This window comes from Belonocnema kinseyi, chromosome 4, assembly GCF_010883055.1.
Source record: "Belonocnema kinseyi isolate 2016_QV_RU_SX_M_011 chromosome 4, B_treatae_v1, whole genome shotgun sequence".
Taxonomy (NCBI): domain Eukaryota; kingdom Metazoa; phylum Arthropoda; class Insecta; order Hymenoptera; family Cynipidae; genus Belonocnema; species Belonocnema kinseyi.
Window position 1 is genome coordinate 82634196 of NC_046660.1, and position 20756 is coordinate 82654951.

Consider the following 20756-nt stretch of genomic DNA (forward strand, 5'->3'; position numbering starts at 1 on the left):
AAAAAATATGACTTCTAACAAATGAGCATTTTTACACCAAAAGGATTGATTTTCTATCCAAAAATACAAGTGTTTAATAAATCAATTGAAATTTTTATAAAAAAGATTACTTTTTAAGAAAATAGTTCAATTTATATTAATTATAAAATAAAAATATAATTTTTTTCAAATAAAAATAATTAGCTTCCAATCAAAAAGGATCAATTTTTATATCAAAGAAGATTACTTTTAAACAAAACAGTTAAATTTTCAACCCAATATTAGAATTTTTAACTAAGAGATGAATTTTTAGCCAAAGGGTGATATTTTTTTAACCAAATAATTGAATTTTCCACCCAAAAAGACGATTTTTAAAGTATAAGAGAATTTTCAATCAAAAAATTGTCAGTATTCGACAAAAAAATATGACTTTTTAACAAAATAATTGAATTCAGATTAATTCTGAAAAAGAAATATACTTTTTTTTTATAAAAAGAACTAACTTTCAATCTAAATAGATTTTTTGAGCCAAAAGGTTAATTTTAAACAAAAAAAGGTGAATTTTTAAGAACCTAGTTCAATTTTTAATAAAATAAAGAAACTTTCATACAATTGGTAGAATTTTCAACTAAACACCAAAAATATAATAGTAGACTTCTTAATAAACATTAACTTTCGATGACTTTTTCAAAAAAAATCGTTGAATTTTCACAAAAAGTATTTTTTTCAAGTAATAGAGATTATTTATCAAACAAAAATACAATAATAGACTTTTCAAATAAAAAGAATTAATTTTAAATAAAAAAAATGCATGTTAAACCAAAACCTTGGTTGATTCATAATTTTAGTTAAAAGTTCGTTTTTTTTTTTGTTAAAAAATAAAATTAAAAATTCGTTTTGTTGTAAACAAGGGTTTTTAAACTACAAATTCAAATATTTTGTTAAAAAAAGACAACTGATTAGTTGTAAATTAACTTTTTTGTTGTTATTTCATGTTCTTGTTTTTACAATTAAATTGTTTGATAGAGAATTAGGCTTTTTGGCTTGAAAATTCAACAAATTGGTATAAAATTAAACTGTTTTGTTGAAAATTCGTTTTTGTTTTTATTGAAAATTCATTCTCAATGAAAATCTATCTATTCCATTTTTTGCTTAAACATTCAACTTTTTGGTTAAAATTTCAATATTTTGGTTAATAAATTATGTTTTGTTGAAAATTGATCTTTTTTTCGTAGAAAATAAACTTTTTTTGGTCAAAATGTAGTCATGTTTAAAATTACTGCTTGGTCAAATCTAACTGTTTTTTATTTTTTAATAAAGTTTTGTAGTGGAAATATTAACTATAACATTTTTTGATAAACATTACTCTTTTTTGTTGAAAATTGAACAATTTGCTTAACATCATTTTTCATTCTTGACTGAAAATTTTTTCTTGGTAGAAAATTCACTTTTTGGTAGAAATTTCATCTCTTTTTGGTTAAAAATGCAACTTCATCGTTGAAGATTTATCTATTTTGGTTGAGGATTAAACTATTTTGTTGAAAATTAAAAAATTTGGTATAAAATTCAACTTTTTTGTAGAAAATTCGTTTTTATCGTTGTTGTTTTAATTGAAAATTAATTTTACTCAGTAGAAATTAGTCTGCTTAATTTTTTGGTTAAAAATTGAACTTTTATAGTTTAGAAATGCAGACTATTCGTGTTTTTTGTTTGAAAAATCAACAATTTGGTAATGTTATGAACAATTAAATGGTTTTGTAAAAAAAATAGTTTTTACTTTTTTTAAATTGGAAATTAGTTCTCAGTGGGAATGTAAATACTCTATTTTCAGGGTGGCCGTTTTAATGAAAGAAATAAAAATTCTGGGCATCTCTCGGTTTACAACAAATTACAACTTGTTTGTCTTATTTAACATTTGTTTATCACCTATTTGTCACGTATTTTAGAAAAAAATGTCACCTATTCACCTTTTTTTCACGACAATAGGTACTGTGATGGCTGTATTTCCCAAAGATTTCAAAGATTTTAATGATTTCCCAAAGATTTCGCAAAGAATTCAAATAATTCACAAGAATTTCAGATTGAAAAAAGATTTCAATGATCTGACAAAGATTGCAATCATTTTTCAAAGAGTTCATAGATTTCAGATAGATTGAAAAGATTTCACAAAGAGTTCTATTATTTCACAAAAGTTTCAGATAGATTTCAAATAGTGAACAAAGATTTCGATGAATTCCTAATGATTTCACAAAGATTGCTAAAATTTCGGATAAGTTTAAATGATTTCACAAAGACCTCAATCATTTCTCGAAGATTTCATAAAGATTGAAATAATTTTACAAATATAACCGAATATTTCAAATTTTTTGAAAATATATTTTAATAATTCACAAAGATTAAAATTATTTCCTGAAGATTTCAAAGATTACACTAACATTTCGCAAAGAATTAAAATAATTCGCAAGGATTTCAGATAGAATTCAAAGATTTCACAAAGATTTTACATAGATTGCAATCATTTTTCCAAGATTTCAAATATTTCGCAGATTTCAGATAGGTTAAAAAGATTTCACAGACTTCTATTATTTCACAAAAATTTCAGATAGATTTCAAGTAGTGAACAAAGATTTCGATGACTTCCTAATGATTTTACAAAGATTGCTAAAATTTCGGATAGGTTAAAAAGACTTCACAAAGCTATGAATCGTTTCTCAAAGATTTCATAAAGATTTTAATAATTTTACAAATATTACCGAATATTTAAAATCTTTCGCAAAACATTTTTAAAATTCACAAAGCTTTAAATTATTTCCTAAAGATTTCAAATATTTCGCAGATTTCAGATAGATTGAAAAGATTTCACAAAGAATTCAAATAAATCACAAATTTTTTAGATAGATTTCAAAGATTGAACAAAGATTTCCTAATGATTCCACAAAGATTTCGGATAGATTTAAAATTTCAATGTTTTCGTAAATATTTAAAAAATATTTCAATAACTTCCTAAAGATTTCACAAAGACTTCAATAATTTCACAAGATGCCTAAATATTGTTTTAATATTTGAGAAAATTGTAATGTTTTTCCGAAGATTTCAGAAAGATTTCAAGTGGTGAAGAAAGATTTCGATGACTTCCTGCGGATTTCACAAAGATTACTAAAATTTTGGATAGATTTAAAAGACCTTACAAAGACTTCAATCATTTCTCAAAAATGTTAAAAAGATTTAAATAATTTTACAAATATTACCGAATATTTCAAATCTTTCGCAAAGATTTAAAAATAATTCACAAAGATTTAAATTATTTCCTAAAGATTTCAAAGATTACACAAAGATTCCGCAAAGAATTCAATGATTTTGTAATGATTTCACAAAGATTTCGCAGATTTCGGATAGATTTAAAAGACTTCACAAAGATTTTAAAAAGATTTAAATAATTTTTCAAAAATTTCAGATAGATTTCACAAGGTTTTTATCATTTCACAAAAGTATGAGATAGATTTCACAAAGATTTCTCAAAGAATTCAAATAATTCGCAAATACTTTAAATAGGTTTCAAAGATTGAACAAAGAATTTAATGATTTTGTAATGATTTCACAAAGATTTCGCAGATTTCGGATAGATGTTAAAGACTTCACAAAGGTTTTAAAAAGATTTTAATAATTTTTCAAAGATTTCAGATATATTTCACAAGGTTTCTATCATTTCACAAAAGTCTGAGATAGATTTCACAAATATTCCAATGATTTCTCAAAGATTTAAATAATATTCGAAAGATTTCACAAAGACTTCAATAATTTCACAAAATGCGTCAATATTTTTTTAATATTTGAGAAAATTGCAATGATATTTCGAAGATTTCATAAAGATTTAAAATATTTTGTCAATATTTCGGATAGATTACAAAGATTTTACAAAGGCTTCTATTATTTCAGAAAGATTTCATACAAATTTCAAGTAGTGAAAAAAGATTTCGATGACTTCCCAATAATTTCACAAAGATTGCTAAAATTTTTGGTAGATTTAAAAGACCTCAATCATTTCTCAAAACTTTTATAAAGATTTAAATAATTTAAACAATATTATCGAATATTTCAAATCTTTCGCAAAGATTTTTAAATAATTCACAAAGATTTAAATTATTTCCTAAAGATTTCAAAGATTACACAAAGATTTCGCAAAGAATTCAATGATTTTGTAACGATTTCACAAAGATTTCGGATAGATTTAAAAGATTTCACAAAGATTTTAATAATTTTTCAAAGATTTCAGATAGATTTCACAATTTTTCAATCATTTCACAAAAGTTTGAAATAGATTTCACAAAGGTTTCACAAAGAATTCAAGTAATTCGCAAAGATTTTAGATAAATTTCAAAGGTTGAAGAAAGATTTCAATGATTCCACAAAGATTTCGGATAGATTTTAAATTTCAATATTTTCATCAATATTACCGAATATTTCACAAAGATTGCAATAATTTCGGATAGATTAAAAAGATTATACAAAGACTTCTATTATTCCAGAAAGATTTCATATCTATTTCAAAGATTGAACAAAAATTTCAAATATTTCCAAAAATTTTCAGATAAATTTCAAAATTTTCAATGATTTTTGACAAAGATTTCGGATAGATTTAAAAGAGTCTAAAAATATTTCAATGATTTCCCGAAGATTTCATTAACTTCACAAATATTGACAAATATTTCAAATATGAACTGAACTCATTTCAGAAAGATTTAATTATTTTACAAAGATTTCAGGTAGATTACAAAAAGATAAGGATTTCAATAACTTCAAATGATTTAAATGATTTCACAAATATTATCAAATATATCAAAAATATTTCAAATGTGAGCTGAACTGATTTCAGAAAGGTTTTAATTATTTCACAAAGATTTCCGATAAATTATAAAGAGATAAAGATTTAAATGATTTTCCAAAGATTTCACACAGATTTAAGAAATTTCGGATAGAATTAAAATATTTCACTGATTTCCTAAAGATTTAAAAAAGATTAAATTTTTTTGTCTATTACTAAATATTTCGGAAAGATTTCCAAAGATTTGACAAAGGTTGCCATGATATCTCAAAGATTTGAAAAATTAATTAATGCTTTGCCCCTCCCTGGTCGATTTCTAGGGAACAGAACAAAAGTAATAGTGCATTTTTTTTTTGCAGAAAAGAGAAAACTTCAGGGATATTTTGGCACAACGCAGCAGAAACCTGGGTCGACATTTTATCTACTGCTGATAACAATGTGGTGGAAAGCATTGTTAATTTTGTTTCTGGATCAAAGAAGCCTCAAGTTGCTGCTCATTTTATGTCCGAGTCGGGGGTTATTGATGTATTTTTCCTGTTGGGCCCAAAGCCTCTGGATGCCTTCAGACAATATACGCTTCTAACTGGTACTGCGCCTTTGCCCCAGGTGAGTAACTTAAATCGTTTTATGTTTGATTTGTAGGCATCACAGAGTTCTAACCCTCTTCCTGTTTTTTTTCCACAAAATTTCGATTTATTTCTCAAGAATTATAAACCAAAAATTAATAAATTGGAAAACAAGACGTCAGAGATAATTCATAGATTGCAAAAAGTTTTCAAAGATTTCAATAATTTGACAAAGAGTTTTAAAGATCCCAAATAGTTTCCAAGATTTCGCAAAGATTTCACAAATATTTCAAATATTTTATAGGTTTCTAAAATTTGAGAAAGATGTCAATAGTTTCACAAAAATTTTACAAATATTGTACAGAGATGGCAAAATATATCAAAAGATTTGAGAGAAATTGCAGGGTTTCATAAAGATTTCTAAGACTTTTCAAGATTTGACAAAGCTCTTAAATATTTTATGGTTTTAGAAATCTTCCAATGATTTCAAAAATATTTTAAAAGATACCACAAAAATTCTAAAAGATTTTTTATTGTAAAATTTAACAGATTTTTAAGATATAAACGTTTTTCCTGGGTGACTGTTGGACCCGGGTAACGTGAAAATCAGAAATTTATTTTTTGACTGGAAATTTTACAAATTTTCAGAAGAAAAATATATCCAATCACTTCAAATATCACACGATATAATGCGTTTTAAAATAAGTTCGTTTTTAACTTTTTTAAATGTTAGTTTCACTTAATAAACTAATTGAAATGTTCCATTTTAGATCTGCATTTTTAAGCGTAAATTTTCGATTTACAGAAATTTAAAATACAATTTCAAAGACTTAAAATATTTCAAAATTTCAAAAGTAACCAATTTGATAGTTTTCACGCCAAAAATTGAACTTTTTCAATTCGAAAGCCTTGGTAAGTAAACACACTATTTTCAATTTAAAATCCTATTCAAATATTCTTTATTCTAAATTATTCAATTTTTAATAATCCATTCAATTTGAAATTTGTTAATTGAAAAAAAAAACAATTGTAATATTTAGCAATATTTGACTATTCATTTAAAATTAGCAATATAAATCAAATATTAAAAACTGAACAATTTGAAACTGAATTGTTTTAAATAGAAATCCTTGACTCGTTACAATTTCAAAACGCTACAATTTTAAATGTTCCGTTTAAAAAGATTGTAATTGTTTTATTTTTAATGCTTCTAATCTACAATTTCTTGAAAGGATATAAATTTGAACATTTTACAAGTTTATTAATTCATTCTTCAATTTACAAGATTGAAAATATTAGTACGGGCTTATATTTTTAGCAGATCTTTGAACTGTTTAATTTATTACAAATTAAAAATGTTGCAGCCGAAATTTAATTTGAAATTATTCAATTGAGAAGTGTTAAGATATTCCATTTTACAACCGTAAATTAATAAGCGTTTTAATTTAAAATTTGTTGAGCGTCAAATTTCAAAGTTTAAAATTTAAGAGTGTTTAAATTTGCAGTTCTGTTTTGATTACTTTAAATGAAAAAATTGCGAACCGGAAAATGACTGAGAATTTTAATTCAAAATCTTTCTAATTGTAAGATTTAACTGATTTTTAAGACTTCAAAAGCTTTTAAATAATTCAGAAATATTTTAAAAGATCACAAAGATTTCAAATAGTTCACAAAGATTTCAAATACTTCACAAAAATGTCAAATATTTCAAAAGTTTTATAAGATTTTAAAGATTTCTAAGACGTTAAAAGATTTCAAAGACTTTAATTTCACAAATATTTTATTGATTCAAGATTAATCATCCGTCAAGTATTTCCTAAAAGATTGATTTGCTAATTTTTATGATTTAAAGTTAATTTGCAGAACAAATTTGGAAATCGAAAATAATATGCAAAAAGGTAGCGTATCAGAGCCCAAAAAAGTATAATTTATTTAGAGCTGATTATTATATAGCTAAGTTTTTACACATTGCACATTAAAAAATAATTTTGAACATTTGAGAATTTTCAACTGATGGAAATACATTAGGATTTTTTTCAAATTCTATTATTTATCTATTTTTGAATCGTCAATCTTCTTGAATTGATTTTCTGATGTATTTTTATCAGTAGAATCTGCTGAGGTAATCAACTGATTTTTCAGAGCTAACTAAAAAAATCCAAGTTTGTTAAAATATCTGGAAGACCTGGAAAAGTCATCGAATTTTGTATAAAATTTCCGGAAAAGCTGGAAGTCGTTGAATTTTGAAAAAAATACTGGCATTTTTTTATTCGCACCTATTTCAAAGTTACTTTATCGTCAATTTAAAATTTGGAAATTAATCCGAATTAATTTTTTCACTTACACGAAGAATATAAATATAAGTCTGGAATTTAAAAAAACTTATATTAATAATAAATTGTTGGTTGATTAGTCTGCCACTATTAGAAGGTTTTGAAATTAAATAGAATAGACTGGATTGTTTTGTTAAATAGATTTGGAGTTTTTTATAAGTAGACCTGAAAACCTGGAAGTCATAGAATATTAAAACTGGATATCTTTAGCGTCCCTGAAGAAAATTTTAAAGACTATAAATGCATAAACAATCATTTTCTTAATTTAAAAAAAAATGGATTTATGACGTTTTATTCGCTCACTCCTCTTGGAATAGGGAATTTTAGAAAGTAATTATCGTTTTTATTTTAGGACAGGGAGTTTCCATAAAGAAATATAATTTCACTTGAAACAGGGGATTTTTGACATATAACGGGAATTTTTTGAAAGAATTATAATTCGAATTTGTAAGAAAAGAATTTTAAAAAATGCATGTGCCAGTTCAGAATTTGTTAAAGATTCATAATTTTAATTGAAAATTCGTCTCTGTTTGAAAATATAACTACTTTGTTGAAAATAAATATTTTTTAACTAAAAATTTATCTATTCCAGTAGAAAATCTCAATATTTTGCTGATAATCCGTTTTTGTAGTCCTTGAGAATTATGTTTTTAACAGAAAAAGTTAACTATTCTGGTTTTGGTTGAAAACTTATCTTTTTTGGACGGAAATCCAACTATTTGTATGAAAATGTATGTGCCTAATGGAAAATTTGTCTTTTTTTTTAAATGAATCTTTATAGTAAAAAATGCATCTTCTTGGGAAAGAAATATAAATATTACATTTTAAAATTCATCATTTCAGTTGAAAATTCATCAGTTTGGTTGAAAATTAATTTCTTCAACTGAAAATTTAATTTTTCCACTTTATACTGAAAATTGATCTTCCCTAGTTTAAAATTCAAAAATTTGGATGTAAATTGGTATTTTGTAATTGAAAATTCAACTATTTCATTCAAAATCCATATATTTGGATAAAAAGAAAATTTTTTTGGAAGGAAATGATCTTTTTCTTCGAAACTAATATTATTGTTTCAAAATTCGTCTTTTCTGTTAAAAATTTAAATATTTCAGTTAAATATTGATTATTTTAGTTAAGAATTCACCTTTTAGTTTGGGAATAAAAATACTTCGTTAAAAGTTAAAATCTCTTGTTAGTTGCGAATTAATTTTTTTGCTTGAAGGTTCATTTTTATTGATAATTTATCTCTGTTTAAAAATGTCACTACTTTGTTGAAAATATTTTTTACCAAAATAAAATAATAAAATTTACTTATAATTATAGAATTATATTAAAAAACAAGAATAGATTATCATAAATCATTAGAAACTTTGAAGCTCAGGAACCTTAAAAATCTCATGGAACATCTTTACATAGTCAGTGAACTAAAATCAAACATTTAAAACAATAATTTTTTATAGTTCGTTAAATTATATGCCATTTTATTCGATTTTTATCGATTTTTTCTATATTTTTGGAAAGATTTATTAAATCAAACAAACTATATATCTGGAAATGGTACAATTTAATAAATTTCAGGAAGCTGAAAATTTTAATTCTTAAAAATGAAAAAATCTTTTTTTTTACAAAAGAAGATCTATTATTAATTTCCTTAAATCTTGATGGATGCTTCTAAGCACACTTCAGAAAAAGATAATTCAGGATAACATTGTTTATTTAACAGTAGTGATTTAGAGGTTTAGTTTTTCGTTTCTCTTTAGAGAAAATTACAATTCTTATTTAATCCTAATTATCAAGGTCTCATTATATTTTCCGAAGGATTCTATAAATTTCTATTTGCATTGATTTTATTTTTAAAAATTAATTTAGAAATCATATAGTTATTATTGTTATAAACAATCGTAGTTTAAATTTTAATAACAACCACCCAAATATGTGTAGAATTATAGAGAATCCCTCAAAGAATAAAATGAGGCCTTGATCATTAGGATTAAATAAGAATTTTAACATTTCCCTGAAGAGAAAAAGCAAAAACTAAAAATCTAAATAGCTACTGTTAAATAAACAATTGAAACCTCGGCTCAATAGTAAAAATAGTCGAGGTTATATACTTGAAAATGTACCTTTTTAAGTCTAACCCTGAACTTTTTAATAAAGGTATAAAAAGAAAATTAAATTTATTAGAATTGCACACAAGAAAGAATAAAAGAGCTAGAGAGGCTGGAGTAAAACTTCCAGAATCGTTAATATCAAATATAATGTTCAAAAATAATCAAATAAATAAATGAGTCATAAATAATTATTAGAAATTGTACTAAAAAATACTTCTTAGATTATTTTTATAATAAAATAAAAATAAAACTTTAAATTACAATTGCACGAATAATTAAGTGTTTTTCTTTCCTTTCTTTTAATAAAAATACGAGAAATTATATTTGTACTCTTTATAGAATGTGTAGGACTTAGTTTATAAATGATCAAAGCTAATTATTTTTATTTTTATTAATTGAAATTTGTTGTCGGCTCTCTTAAGCGAATGTAATTTTCTATTCTTATCTTTCAAAAATTCTAAATTAGATTAACATATGTACACTTACGAGGAACAGTTAAAAGAAAAATTCATACATAGAAGTCCATGGATATAAAATATATGTTGATACGTTATTTCAGCCAAGGCTTCAATTTTCACCTGAATTATTTTTTCTAAAGGACACTTAGAAGCTTCCGTCAATATTTTCAGAAATCAATCATAGATCTATTTTATTTTTTTATTGTATCAATCATTTTATATAATTATTGTGCCAGTATTGGGATCTGAAATACAGCGATACGCCATCTGATGGCTCAATTTGGCACTAAAATAACGGGGTCGTTTTTAAAAGGCTGTGTGCTATTCCGGTGATATTCAGAGTAGAATATAAATATAGTTTTTGAATGTTACGATTTAAATCATCAAATTAAAAAAAAATTCCGATAATACAGAAATAGAAGATCTAGGTACGAAATTCAGTCCGAGGAAAGCAAAATTAAAAGATTTTGCTCTGTTTTCGGATGTTCAAGCAAGGCTAGCAAAAACCTAGATGTTAGATTTCATCATTTCCCTTGCCTAAAAAAGGTTTTGTTAAAGTGGTTAATAAAAATTGGTCTGAAGAAATGATCGATCGCAGAAACCGATGGGAAAAGTTCTAAAACTAGAGAAGTAGGTAACCTCAAATATATGAGTGTTTGTTCTCTGCATTTTAAAAGTGAGTATTACTCATTTCGAACAGATCAGTTCACATTGATTTCTAGAGCAAAATATATTTTCTAATATTTTGAAATTATAAATAATTTAGATATACCATTCAAGTCATCTTAATTGCCCATATTTTTATTTTATAACTTCAGAATTTTGATAGGAACTAATTACAAGTTCCCTAAAATACGTGAAGCAAAATCGTTTTTATTTTTTATATATATATCGAAAATATTTTGAAAACTTTAGTTTTGCCTGGTTGAAGTTTTTTCAAGAACTGCCAAGAAAATATTATTATTATTAGAGTGAATAATTTCCTTCTTTATATATAAAAAAAACATGCTCAATTATGACCTGAAAATGTACTTTTTGTGGATTGCAGTGCGGGGAAAAGGTACTTAAAAGTGGCACCGCAAACTTGACAATTGTAAACAAAAAGCAATTAGCTTTATGCTCGTTTGATCATGCGGCTGTTTTGCATACAATAATATGTGTCTAGCGTGTAACACCTTTTCTCTTTCCACAAAATTTCTACACTAAGGAGTCGATAACGTAAATTCACAAATTTCAGCAATGCTGATCGACATCTTTGACATACTAAGCACGGAAAACGATTAAAATTCACTAACACAATGTATCAGTTGCAAAGTGACCCCGTTGTCGCCGGCCATATTTGTTTAAATCCCCCTTCAGACGTCATGATTTCAGATCCCAATTAGACTTACGTTGTCCCAGTAATGGTCGGTTTACCTTCTGTTACTTTTTGTCGACCGGGAAACTAAAAAAACTTGACCGGGAAATGAGTAGGAATTTGGAAATCATCCGGCGAATCGCCACCCTGAAATTACAAAAGTTCTTACTTCCAGACATTCGCATTGGGCTACCACCAATCCCGTTGGAACTACAACGACCAGGACGACGTTCAACAAATCGCAGACAGTTTCGACAGATACGACATGCCGATGGACGTAATGTGGCTCGACATCGAATACACAGATGGCAAGAAGTACTTCACCTGGGACGCCCGTAAATTCCCAAATCCCGTCGAGATGATCCACAATCTCACCTCGAAAGGAAGAAAACTCGTCGTCATCATTGACCCTCACATCAAGCGCGATGATGGCTACAATGTCCACACCGACGCGACCAACATGGGCCTCTACGTGAAAAACAAAGACGGAAAAGACTACGAAGGTTGGTGTTGGCCCGGATCTTCCTCCTACCTCGATCTGTTCGATCCAAAAGTCCGCGAGTACTACATGACCAGATACGATTTCAACAATTTCCAAGGAACCACGAAGGACGTCTACATCTGGAACGATATGAACGAGCCCAGTGTCTTCAACGGTCCGGAAATAACAATGCCTAAAGACGTGATTCATTATGGAGGCTGGGAGCATCGAGATGTTCACAATGCCTATGGCCTTATGCAAACGGTCGCGACCTACGAGGCTCTCATGAGAAGATCGGAACGCTCCTTGCGACCATTTATCCTCACGAGATCTCATTTTGCCGGATCTCAGCGATACGCGGCTGTCTGGACCGGCGACAATATGGCTGAATGGGATCATCTCAAGGCCAGTTTCCCGATGTGTTTGTCCCTCGCTATTTCCGGAATATCATTCTGCGGAGCTGATGTCGGTGGATTTTTTAAAAATCCGGACGCCGAGCTTTTCGTGAGGTGGAATCAGGCCGGCGCCTGGCTTCCATTCTTCAGACAGCACTCGCATATCGAGACCAAGAGGCGAGAACCCTGGACCTTTAATGATGAGGTGACACAGATCGTGCGAGAAGCCTTGAGACTGAGATATTCCTACTTGCCGCTCTGGTACACACTTTTCCGAGAACATGAGGTCAATGGTACTCCAGTACTTAGACCAATTTGGGCTCATTATCCGACTGAAGTGGAGGCTTTTGGGATTGATGAGGAGTTGCTGGTGGGAGACTCGATTCTCGTGCGTCCGGTATTTGAACCCGGAGTAACTGATGTGACTGTCTACTTGCCAGGCGAAGGAAAGGTCTCTTGGTATGATATTGACACTATGCAACAGCATGGACAGCAGAGCACGCTGACTGTTCCAGTGACGCTTCACAAGATCCCGGTTTATCAGAGGAGTGGATCGATTGTGCCGAGGAAGATGAGGATACGTAGAAGCACTGTGGCGATGAAGAATGATCCGTATACTCTTGTTGTCATTGCTGATAATAATGGAAAGGCCACGGGAACACTCTACATTGATGATGAAGTCAGCTTTGAGTACAGGAATGGAAAATACCTTTATTTGAGGTTGTCGCTTGTGGGGAATAATCTTTCGTCGAAGATTCTAGACAAGGTAGCGAGTTACGAAACCAAGAGCTGTCTGGAGAGAGTTGATATCGTTAATCCACCGAAAGGAATTAAGTCTGCTCATTTAACTTCTAAAAGTAAGTGGAATAATTTTCATTTTCATTATTATGATTATCATTATTATTATAAATCAGAGATCAGTGAGAAAAAAATCTTCTGTAGTAGTACACACTACTCAATTGAGTAGAGATACAATTTTATATAATTTTGAATAATTAAAATTTTAAAAGGTGGTCTAGCAAAATTGTTATTTCCAATTTCCGGATATCAACGTTAGGATGGTGACAAAATGCATGGCAATTTTTTTTTTCATGTTAGAGGACAACGATCCTTACATAACCATAATAAATATTCTTTGAAATATAATAAAATCAGCCTCCTGTCACCGAGAGTTGAAAATGGCCCATGTTTTGAAAACGGCCTTGCGGCGGCGCTAGTAGTAACTTTGTTCTAGTTGTTTTGACTGTTATATATCTTTTGTCATGTTGAGCTGTTACAAACTCTTGAAAAAATATCAAGAAAACGGTTTATTTATGTAATTATTGTGAAAATGACACGGTGGATTTTTCTGATAGTGTTTTTCTATTGTTTTTTTGATCGGATCATTTCCATTAATTATCGCTCCTGTATTATAATCAGGTTATAAAAAGTGAACTCAGAGAACACCCGGAGACCACGAATAAAAGAGTTAGAAGTTTTTTAATAATTATGAAAGATCTGAGGAGAAATGGATTCGGTTTTATTTTAAATGAATAATTTTAAGTTTTAAAGATGTTAAAATGTAAGTTAAAAGAATATGGAAGGCGTTGCGAACCATTTTTTTTAATTTTTCAAGATTTACCAATTTTTTAGGTAAACTGAATTGGGACAGGGTGTGAAAAAAAGTTTTTGTAATTCATGGGAAATTTTTTAATGATTGTTTTGTAAGGAATTTCAAGAGAACATCAAAAAATATCACAAAACATTTTGAATTATTTCCTAAAATCTTTAAAAAGTGTGAAAGATTTTAAAGCAAAATTTTGCAATTTTGCCATATTAAATAATTTTAGAACTTGGGAAATTTATTTAATTTAATTTATTTAGGAATTGGGAAATTTAGAAGATTGTAAACTAATTTTTAAAAATTTGGAATATTTGAAAATTTTGAGAAAAATTCGTGTCAGTTACAAATATTTTCAGGAATTTAAGACGTTTTAAATAGATTACAAATATTTAAAAACTCTGAAACATTTTTGAAAATTTATCAAATATTTCTTGATTCCTTCCCAACTTCTAAAAGTCCAAAACACCTTATAAAAGGACTGGAATTCTTCATAATATTTTGTATAATCGTATATTATAAAAAAATGTCTTCAAAATCTTCTAGATTCTTTTTTGACAAGCCTGAAATATTTAAAATTCTTTTGAAAATAATAAATTCAACGTGGATTTATTATTAAGCACTTCGAAAAATAATTTTAGATTGATTTGAGTGTTGTCAAAGATAAAAAAATATTCGTTAATGCACTTTCTTTATGAGTGACATGCAAATGTTAAAATATTTTAGCTTCATTACAAAGTCTAATTGATTTGAAAAATATCACATTTAAGCGCTCGTTATTTCATTGTAATAGAAAAAATTATTCTAGGATTTATCATGTTCCTTGTTTATCATCTATAGATATAATAATTATATTTATTATGTAGTAGCATTATATTTTAAAACCGCAATATATAAAAAAAAATAGTTCTTCATCACTATATTTAAAAGTGTTTGAATATCCGGGACTAGCACAAATTAACGAAAAAATAAATTTAAAAAATCATAAATTAGCCAAAAAAATGGCCGAATTACAAAATAAATGAATTTTTAAATTCCCATAAATATTTCTGTTCCTGAAATTTAAGCTTGGCGAAATAAAAAATTTTCCGAAAATAATTAATGAATTAATAATTAAAGATTAATTAAATTGTTTGCCTTATTTATTAATAGCTCATAAATTAATAATCAGTTAACTATGTTCAGCAGTTCTAAATTTTGAGACTTGAAATATTTGCGGGAATTTAATAATACGTTTATTTTACAAATCGGTCTTGAAGTCGGTGAATTTTAGTTTCGTATATTTTTAAATTCGAGATTTTATGTTTTGTCAATTAAAGAACTTGCCGTTATTTGAAATTAGGAAAATTTCATAATTTTTTAAATTTCTGCATTTTCAAATTTCGGTAATAGGAATATTTATGGGAAATTAAAATTTCATTTAGTTTATAACTCGGCCTATTTATAATTAGTTCACTTCTATTTTCGGCATTTTTTTGTTAATTTGCGGATTTATTATTCATTTTTTCGTTATTTTGTATTAGTTCCGCATATTCAAACCTTTTTAAATACAGTAAAGAACTAATTTTTTTATATTGCCGTTTTGCAATATAATTCTGCTATATAATAAATATAATTATTATATCTATATACTACAAACAAGGAATATGATAAATCATGTAATATTGTTTTATATTACAATTAAATAAAGAACCCTTAAATGAAATATTTTTGTAATCAAATAGAAAATTAAGAACGAGTAAATAAGTATTATCAGTTTGTTTTTAAATTTATATAAATATAATTTTTATGAGATTCTTGAGAAAATAAAAAAAAGATTTTTTAATATTTTAGACGTGTAGGAAAAAAATCTAGAAGATTTTAAAGAATTTATTTATTTTATAGTATTTTACCAAATATTATGACAAAATTCCAGTCTTTTTAAAAGATGCTTAGGACTTTTAGAAGTTTGAAAGGAATCAAGAAATATTTGATCAATTTTCCAAAATCTTGCCCTGCTTTCAAATATTTCTAAATTACATATTTAAAGCGTCTTAAATTACCATAAAATCTTCTAAATTTTACCAGAAATTTTCAAACAAATTTTTTATTCTCTTGAAAACTTTCAAAATTATTTTAAAGCTCCTAAAGTTTAGTTTTCAAATCTTTAAAAATCTAAATTTCGAAAAATCATTTAAAGTTTAAAATTCATTTTGAATATCTTCAATTCTACTAAGTATTTTTTGAATTTACTCGAGTTTTTATTTTGTAATTTTATAAAACTGTAACTAAATTTTCGCAAATATTAACATCTTTAATTTTAAATTAATTTCTTGAATCAAGAATGGGTAAAATAAAAATTTCTGAATTGCGATTATCTAATTTATCAAGTTTTGGTCTAAAATTATTTAATTTTTCCCGTGAAGAATTATAATTATTCAAAGCCTTGATTTCAAACACATATAAATTTAGGCGTATACAATGGAAGCTTTTAACAATTCTCAATTGAAACATTTCAAAGTAAATGGCGTTTAACTGCTAAATTTCAATTATTAAATTTTCCTAAATCAAATAAATTACCGTTTTTTTTAATTGAAACTTTTTACATTTGATGTTAAATTATTTTTATTTTAAGTCGTTTTAAATTAATAATTGTTTGGTTGTTATTTATACATCGAAATGCAACACTTTCACTTAAAAATTAAAAATGGAATAATTAAAATGGTAACATTCAATGTTCATTAGGGTGGCCAAATCCGAAAAAAGAAATTCCCTGAATTTGTTTACATTGTTTTTTTTTTTATTTTAACAGGTGCCGGTTTTGACTTGAAGTTTCCCATGTAAAATGCCGGGGAAAATATCAATTTTTTGAGTTTTTGGAATAATTTTTTAGGGTGTGGGAAAATGTGACGATTTAAACAAATGTCTTTTAATACTTTAACTCTTATTCTTTCCGAACAATCAGTATCGAATAATTTCTTCTTAAAATATTTAAAATTGAACAATTATAGAAAAGAAGCGCATGAAATTGGACAAAGTTAAGTTTAAATGTTATGGTACAATTTCCAATTGAAATCTTTCATAGCTAGTTTTAAATGTAACACGTTAAAAGTTTTATAATTTAAGTTTTAAACTTTATAAGCTGAACAATTTAGAACTAGTAGCGTGTGAAATTGAACAATTTTGAATTAATTTTTCGAAAATGTGAAATTTTATTTAAAATTAGAATGATAAATTTTAAAATAAACGGTTAAGATTAGAAAATATTATAACAAAATTTAAAATCAAGTCGTTAATAATGAAATTGTGTAACTTTAAAATTAAAGCCTTTTAATACTTGAACGATTAGAAATTCATACCACTCAAAATTAAATAGACTATGATTAAAACTTGCAGAATTCGAAGTCTTCAAATTAAAGTTATAATTTTTAAGTGAAGTATTAAAAACTGTTCTAAAATTTAAATTGTAGAAAAATTGAAGAAGTTTGAATTGAAGGTATTAATAGTTGAATAATAATTATTCCAAATTAATTTTTGATAAATTTTAATTATTAAGTTGAAAGCGTTTCCAGTTCAATAATTGAATCAGAAGATCATTTAAAATTTCAAGCATTTAAGCTTAACAAATTTCAAATTGATTAAACCCGGTTGAAGAATGTTCAATTTGCATGGCTTCTATTTTGGAATTGTAAAATGTACAATGTTTTTCATTTGGAGATTAACTGGTTTTGAAAGCTTCGATTTTTGTAAATATTCGACGTTTGTGTTTGAATTTGTACAATTTAAAATCTTATTTTTTATGATTTGGACATTCTTTTTTAAATACTTCAAATTATAAGTTGTTAATTTTAAATGTTGGAAAAAATGAAATCAGAAATTATCGAAAAAGACTAATTTTCTAATACTTTTAGCTTGTTTCTTTTTACCCGAAATTATAATTTTCAAACGGAAATCATCATCACAGTTACCAATTTTTAGCCATTTTACGTTAAATAAAACAAAAATCATTATAATTTGAATAAGATTTGCATATTTAAAACATTTTTATGTTAGTGTTTTTAGCCAGGAAGTATTATTATCTTTGATAAAATTTTATTATATTTGAAAAAATATTTAATATGGTTACGCGGGTGTGTTTTAGCTGAGATAAATATTTTTAAAGAAAAATCATTAAACTTAAATTCAATTATTTTTACTTAAAATAATAAAATTTACAAGCTTGCACAGTTTCGGATTAAGTTAGTGTTTTTTTTTCGGAAATTGATATTCTTATTAAAAAATCATTAGATTTAAAAGAAGTTTTCATCAGTTTTGAAGAAGTTTAGTTTATGCTGTTAGAACATTTCAAAGAATATTCACAACTTTTTAACAATGTAGGTTATGTTGGTTTTTATAACCAGAAGTCGGTATTTTTAGTAAAAGAAATTTAGATTTCAAATAAGAGAAAATTTTGTTGCACAATTCTGGGTTAAGCTAACGTTTTTCATTTTCGTTATTTTAAACAAAAATCATTTAGTTTTAAAGGAGATTTACAATTTGAAACAATTTTTTGTATTTTGTGTTAGTTTTTGTGTTTTCAATTTAAAAAATCATTTTTAAAATTCACCTTATCATTGTTATTCAGTTAATCCAGTCATTAAATTCAGAACTTCTTTACCATTTTTAATTTTCTTGGCGTTTTACACTAAAAATCGGTACTTTTAATAAAAAATAATGACATTTCGAAGAAGTTAAAACTTTTTAAAAGAATTTTCGTATATTTTAGTGTCCAAAATTGTTTTAATTCTGACGTTAAGATGTCAATTTTTATTTATTATGAAAGATATTGTCCTCGGTATTCTTTTCTATGAATATAGATGATAAATACTATAAAATGTAACCATTTTTTATTAATATTAATTTTATATTCAAAATGAAAAATTGCCCAGGAAAAAAAATAATCGCGCGCGTGTTTGTTTTCTATTTGGTTAAAAATAAGTATTTAAATAGTATCAATGAACCGTTTGGTAAAAAATCTTGAAGAATATCAAACGAATTAAGGACAAAATATGTAATACTCATGTTTATCAATATAATTTCTTTTATTTTTGTTTCAGATCTCGGTAAGGTGGCATTAGAAACAAAATACAATCCACACAACAATGTTCTGGTAGTGCGCAAACCTAGTGTAAATATGGGAGAAGAATGGACAATTGAATTGCTAAATTAACTCGATCATTGATCTTTCTTTTTTTTTAAATTCTATTCATTAAATATGATTTAACTGAAGAAAAGCAGTGTCTATGCGAAAGTTCATCCATCTGTGATCCCACACATATTGCATCAGAACAAATAATTGCGTAGTAGTCATTAAAAAATTGCGCGTGACTCCCAAAATCTCAGGATGTTCACTGGCTTATAGATAATCCATACGTAATCGAGCAACGTAGGTTCGAAGATATTTATGTAAATGTGTTTCATCGTAATGTACATTTTTATATATGCAAGCCAACTCACAGTACATGCAATAGTTTAATAATAAAAATATGTTACGTTTCAAATGTTCTTTTACAAATTTCTTTCTCAAATCCTATCTATCACTTAATTTTAATTTACTTTAATTTTAAGAATCATGAATTTCATAGAAAAGAGTCTGGTGATATCACGGAATTATTTGGGGCTACAATAATTTTACCAACAAAACGTTTTCGTGAACTTGAATATTGATTTAGGTGAATTATGCAAATATTAATGAAAATTTTATTCAAAAAAGTTGTGCCTTGGAAACAAGTTGATATAATTTTATATTTTTTGCGGCAACTTGTAGTGAAATTACTAAAATGGTTTTCATTCCTCGAAAACACTAAAAAGATAATTTTTCTCAAAAAGGCCACTTTTGAATTTTGCCTTGATATTTCTTCATATAGAAATGCTTATATTTTTCTAATGTAAAAGAAATTTTGCATTTGTTCTTGAAATACTCTCAGTTTCAATAATCGTATATATGAATACATAATCATATATAGCTACAATTATATATAGGTACTTGCAAAATATACAGTTTACAAATTTAAAATCATCAGATCTTTTAGATTTTGAATAAAAAACTTGATGAAAATTATTTTTTCATAATTTATAATCATAATTTCATCTAATTTTCTTATTTAAAATCTAAATTCTGTAACTGTATATTCTGCAAAATGGCACTATTACAAAAATTCTGAAATTTACGAAGTTATAACGGAAAATTGCAAAACTTTCCGATACTATTACTTAACGGCATCTAAAATTTACGAAATTTGAAAGTGAATCTTCCGAAATTTTTCGTGAAATCACGAAATTGTAACGGAACTTTCGGAAATTTACTTTTATTTAAAAAAAAAGTTTCGTGATTTTCCGTTCCATACATGTACAGAACTTTTGTTATTCGAAACGTGAAATTTAATTGATACAAGTTTCGGAATTTTCGGATACAATGTATCAGAAAATTTCGAAAATATAATTACCAAAACAGAAAATTGATGACAAATGGCTTAAACGTTAAATTAACAGAAAAATAAAATTACCGAAACTATTTGTGAACGGAATGGAAATATTCAAAAATTCACAAAATTATATAAGTTTCAGAATTCAAAAAAATCGGAAATCAGTAAATTCTCGAAATTAGTTAATTCCCAATACTACAAATTACGAAAG

At 26.4% G+C, this 20756-nt stretch overlaps 1 protein-coding gene across 1 annotated transcript in view; it reads left to right on the forward strand.

The window, feature by feature from the left end:
- Positions 1-19358, forward strand: part of LOC117170578 (neutral alpha-glucosidase AB) — a 31583-nt gene extending 12225 nt beyond the window's left edge. The window contains exons 5-7 of the mRNA XM_033357423.1: positions 5161-5407; positions 11802-13359; positions 19178-19358. Of these exons, the coding sequence (XP_033213314.1) occupies positions 5161-5407; positions 11802-13359; positions 19178-19290 (1918 nt within the window). The 3' untranslated portion in view covers positions 19291-19358. The remainder of the gene's footprint in view (positions 1-5160; positions 5408-11801; positions 13360-19177) is intronic.
- Positions 19359-20756: the final 1398 nt, after the last annotated feature.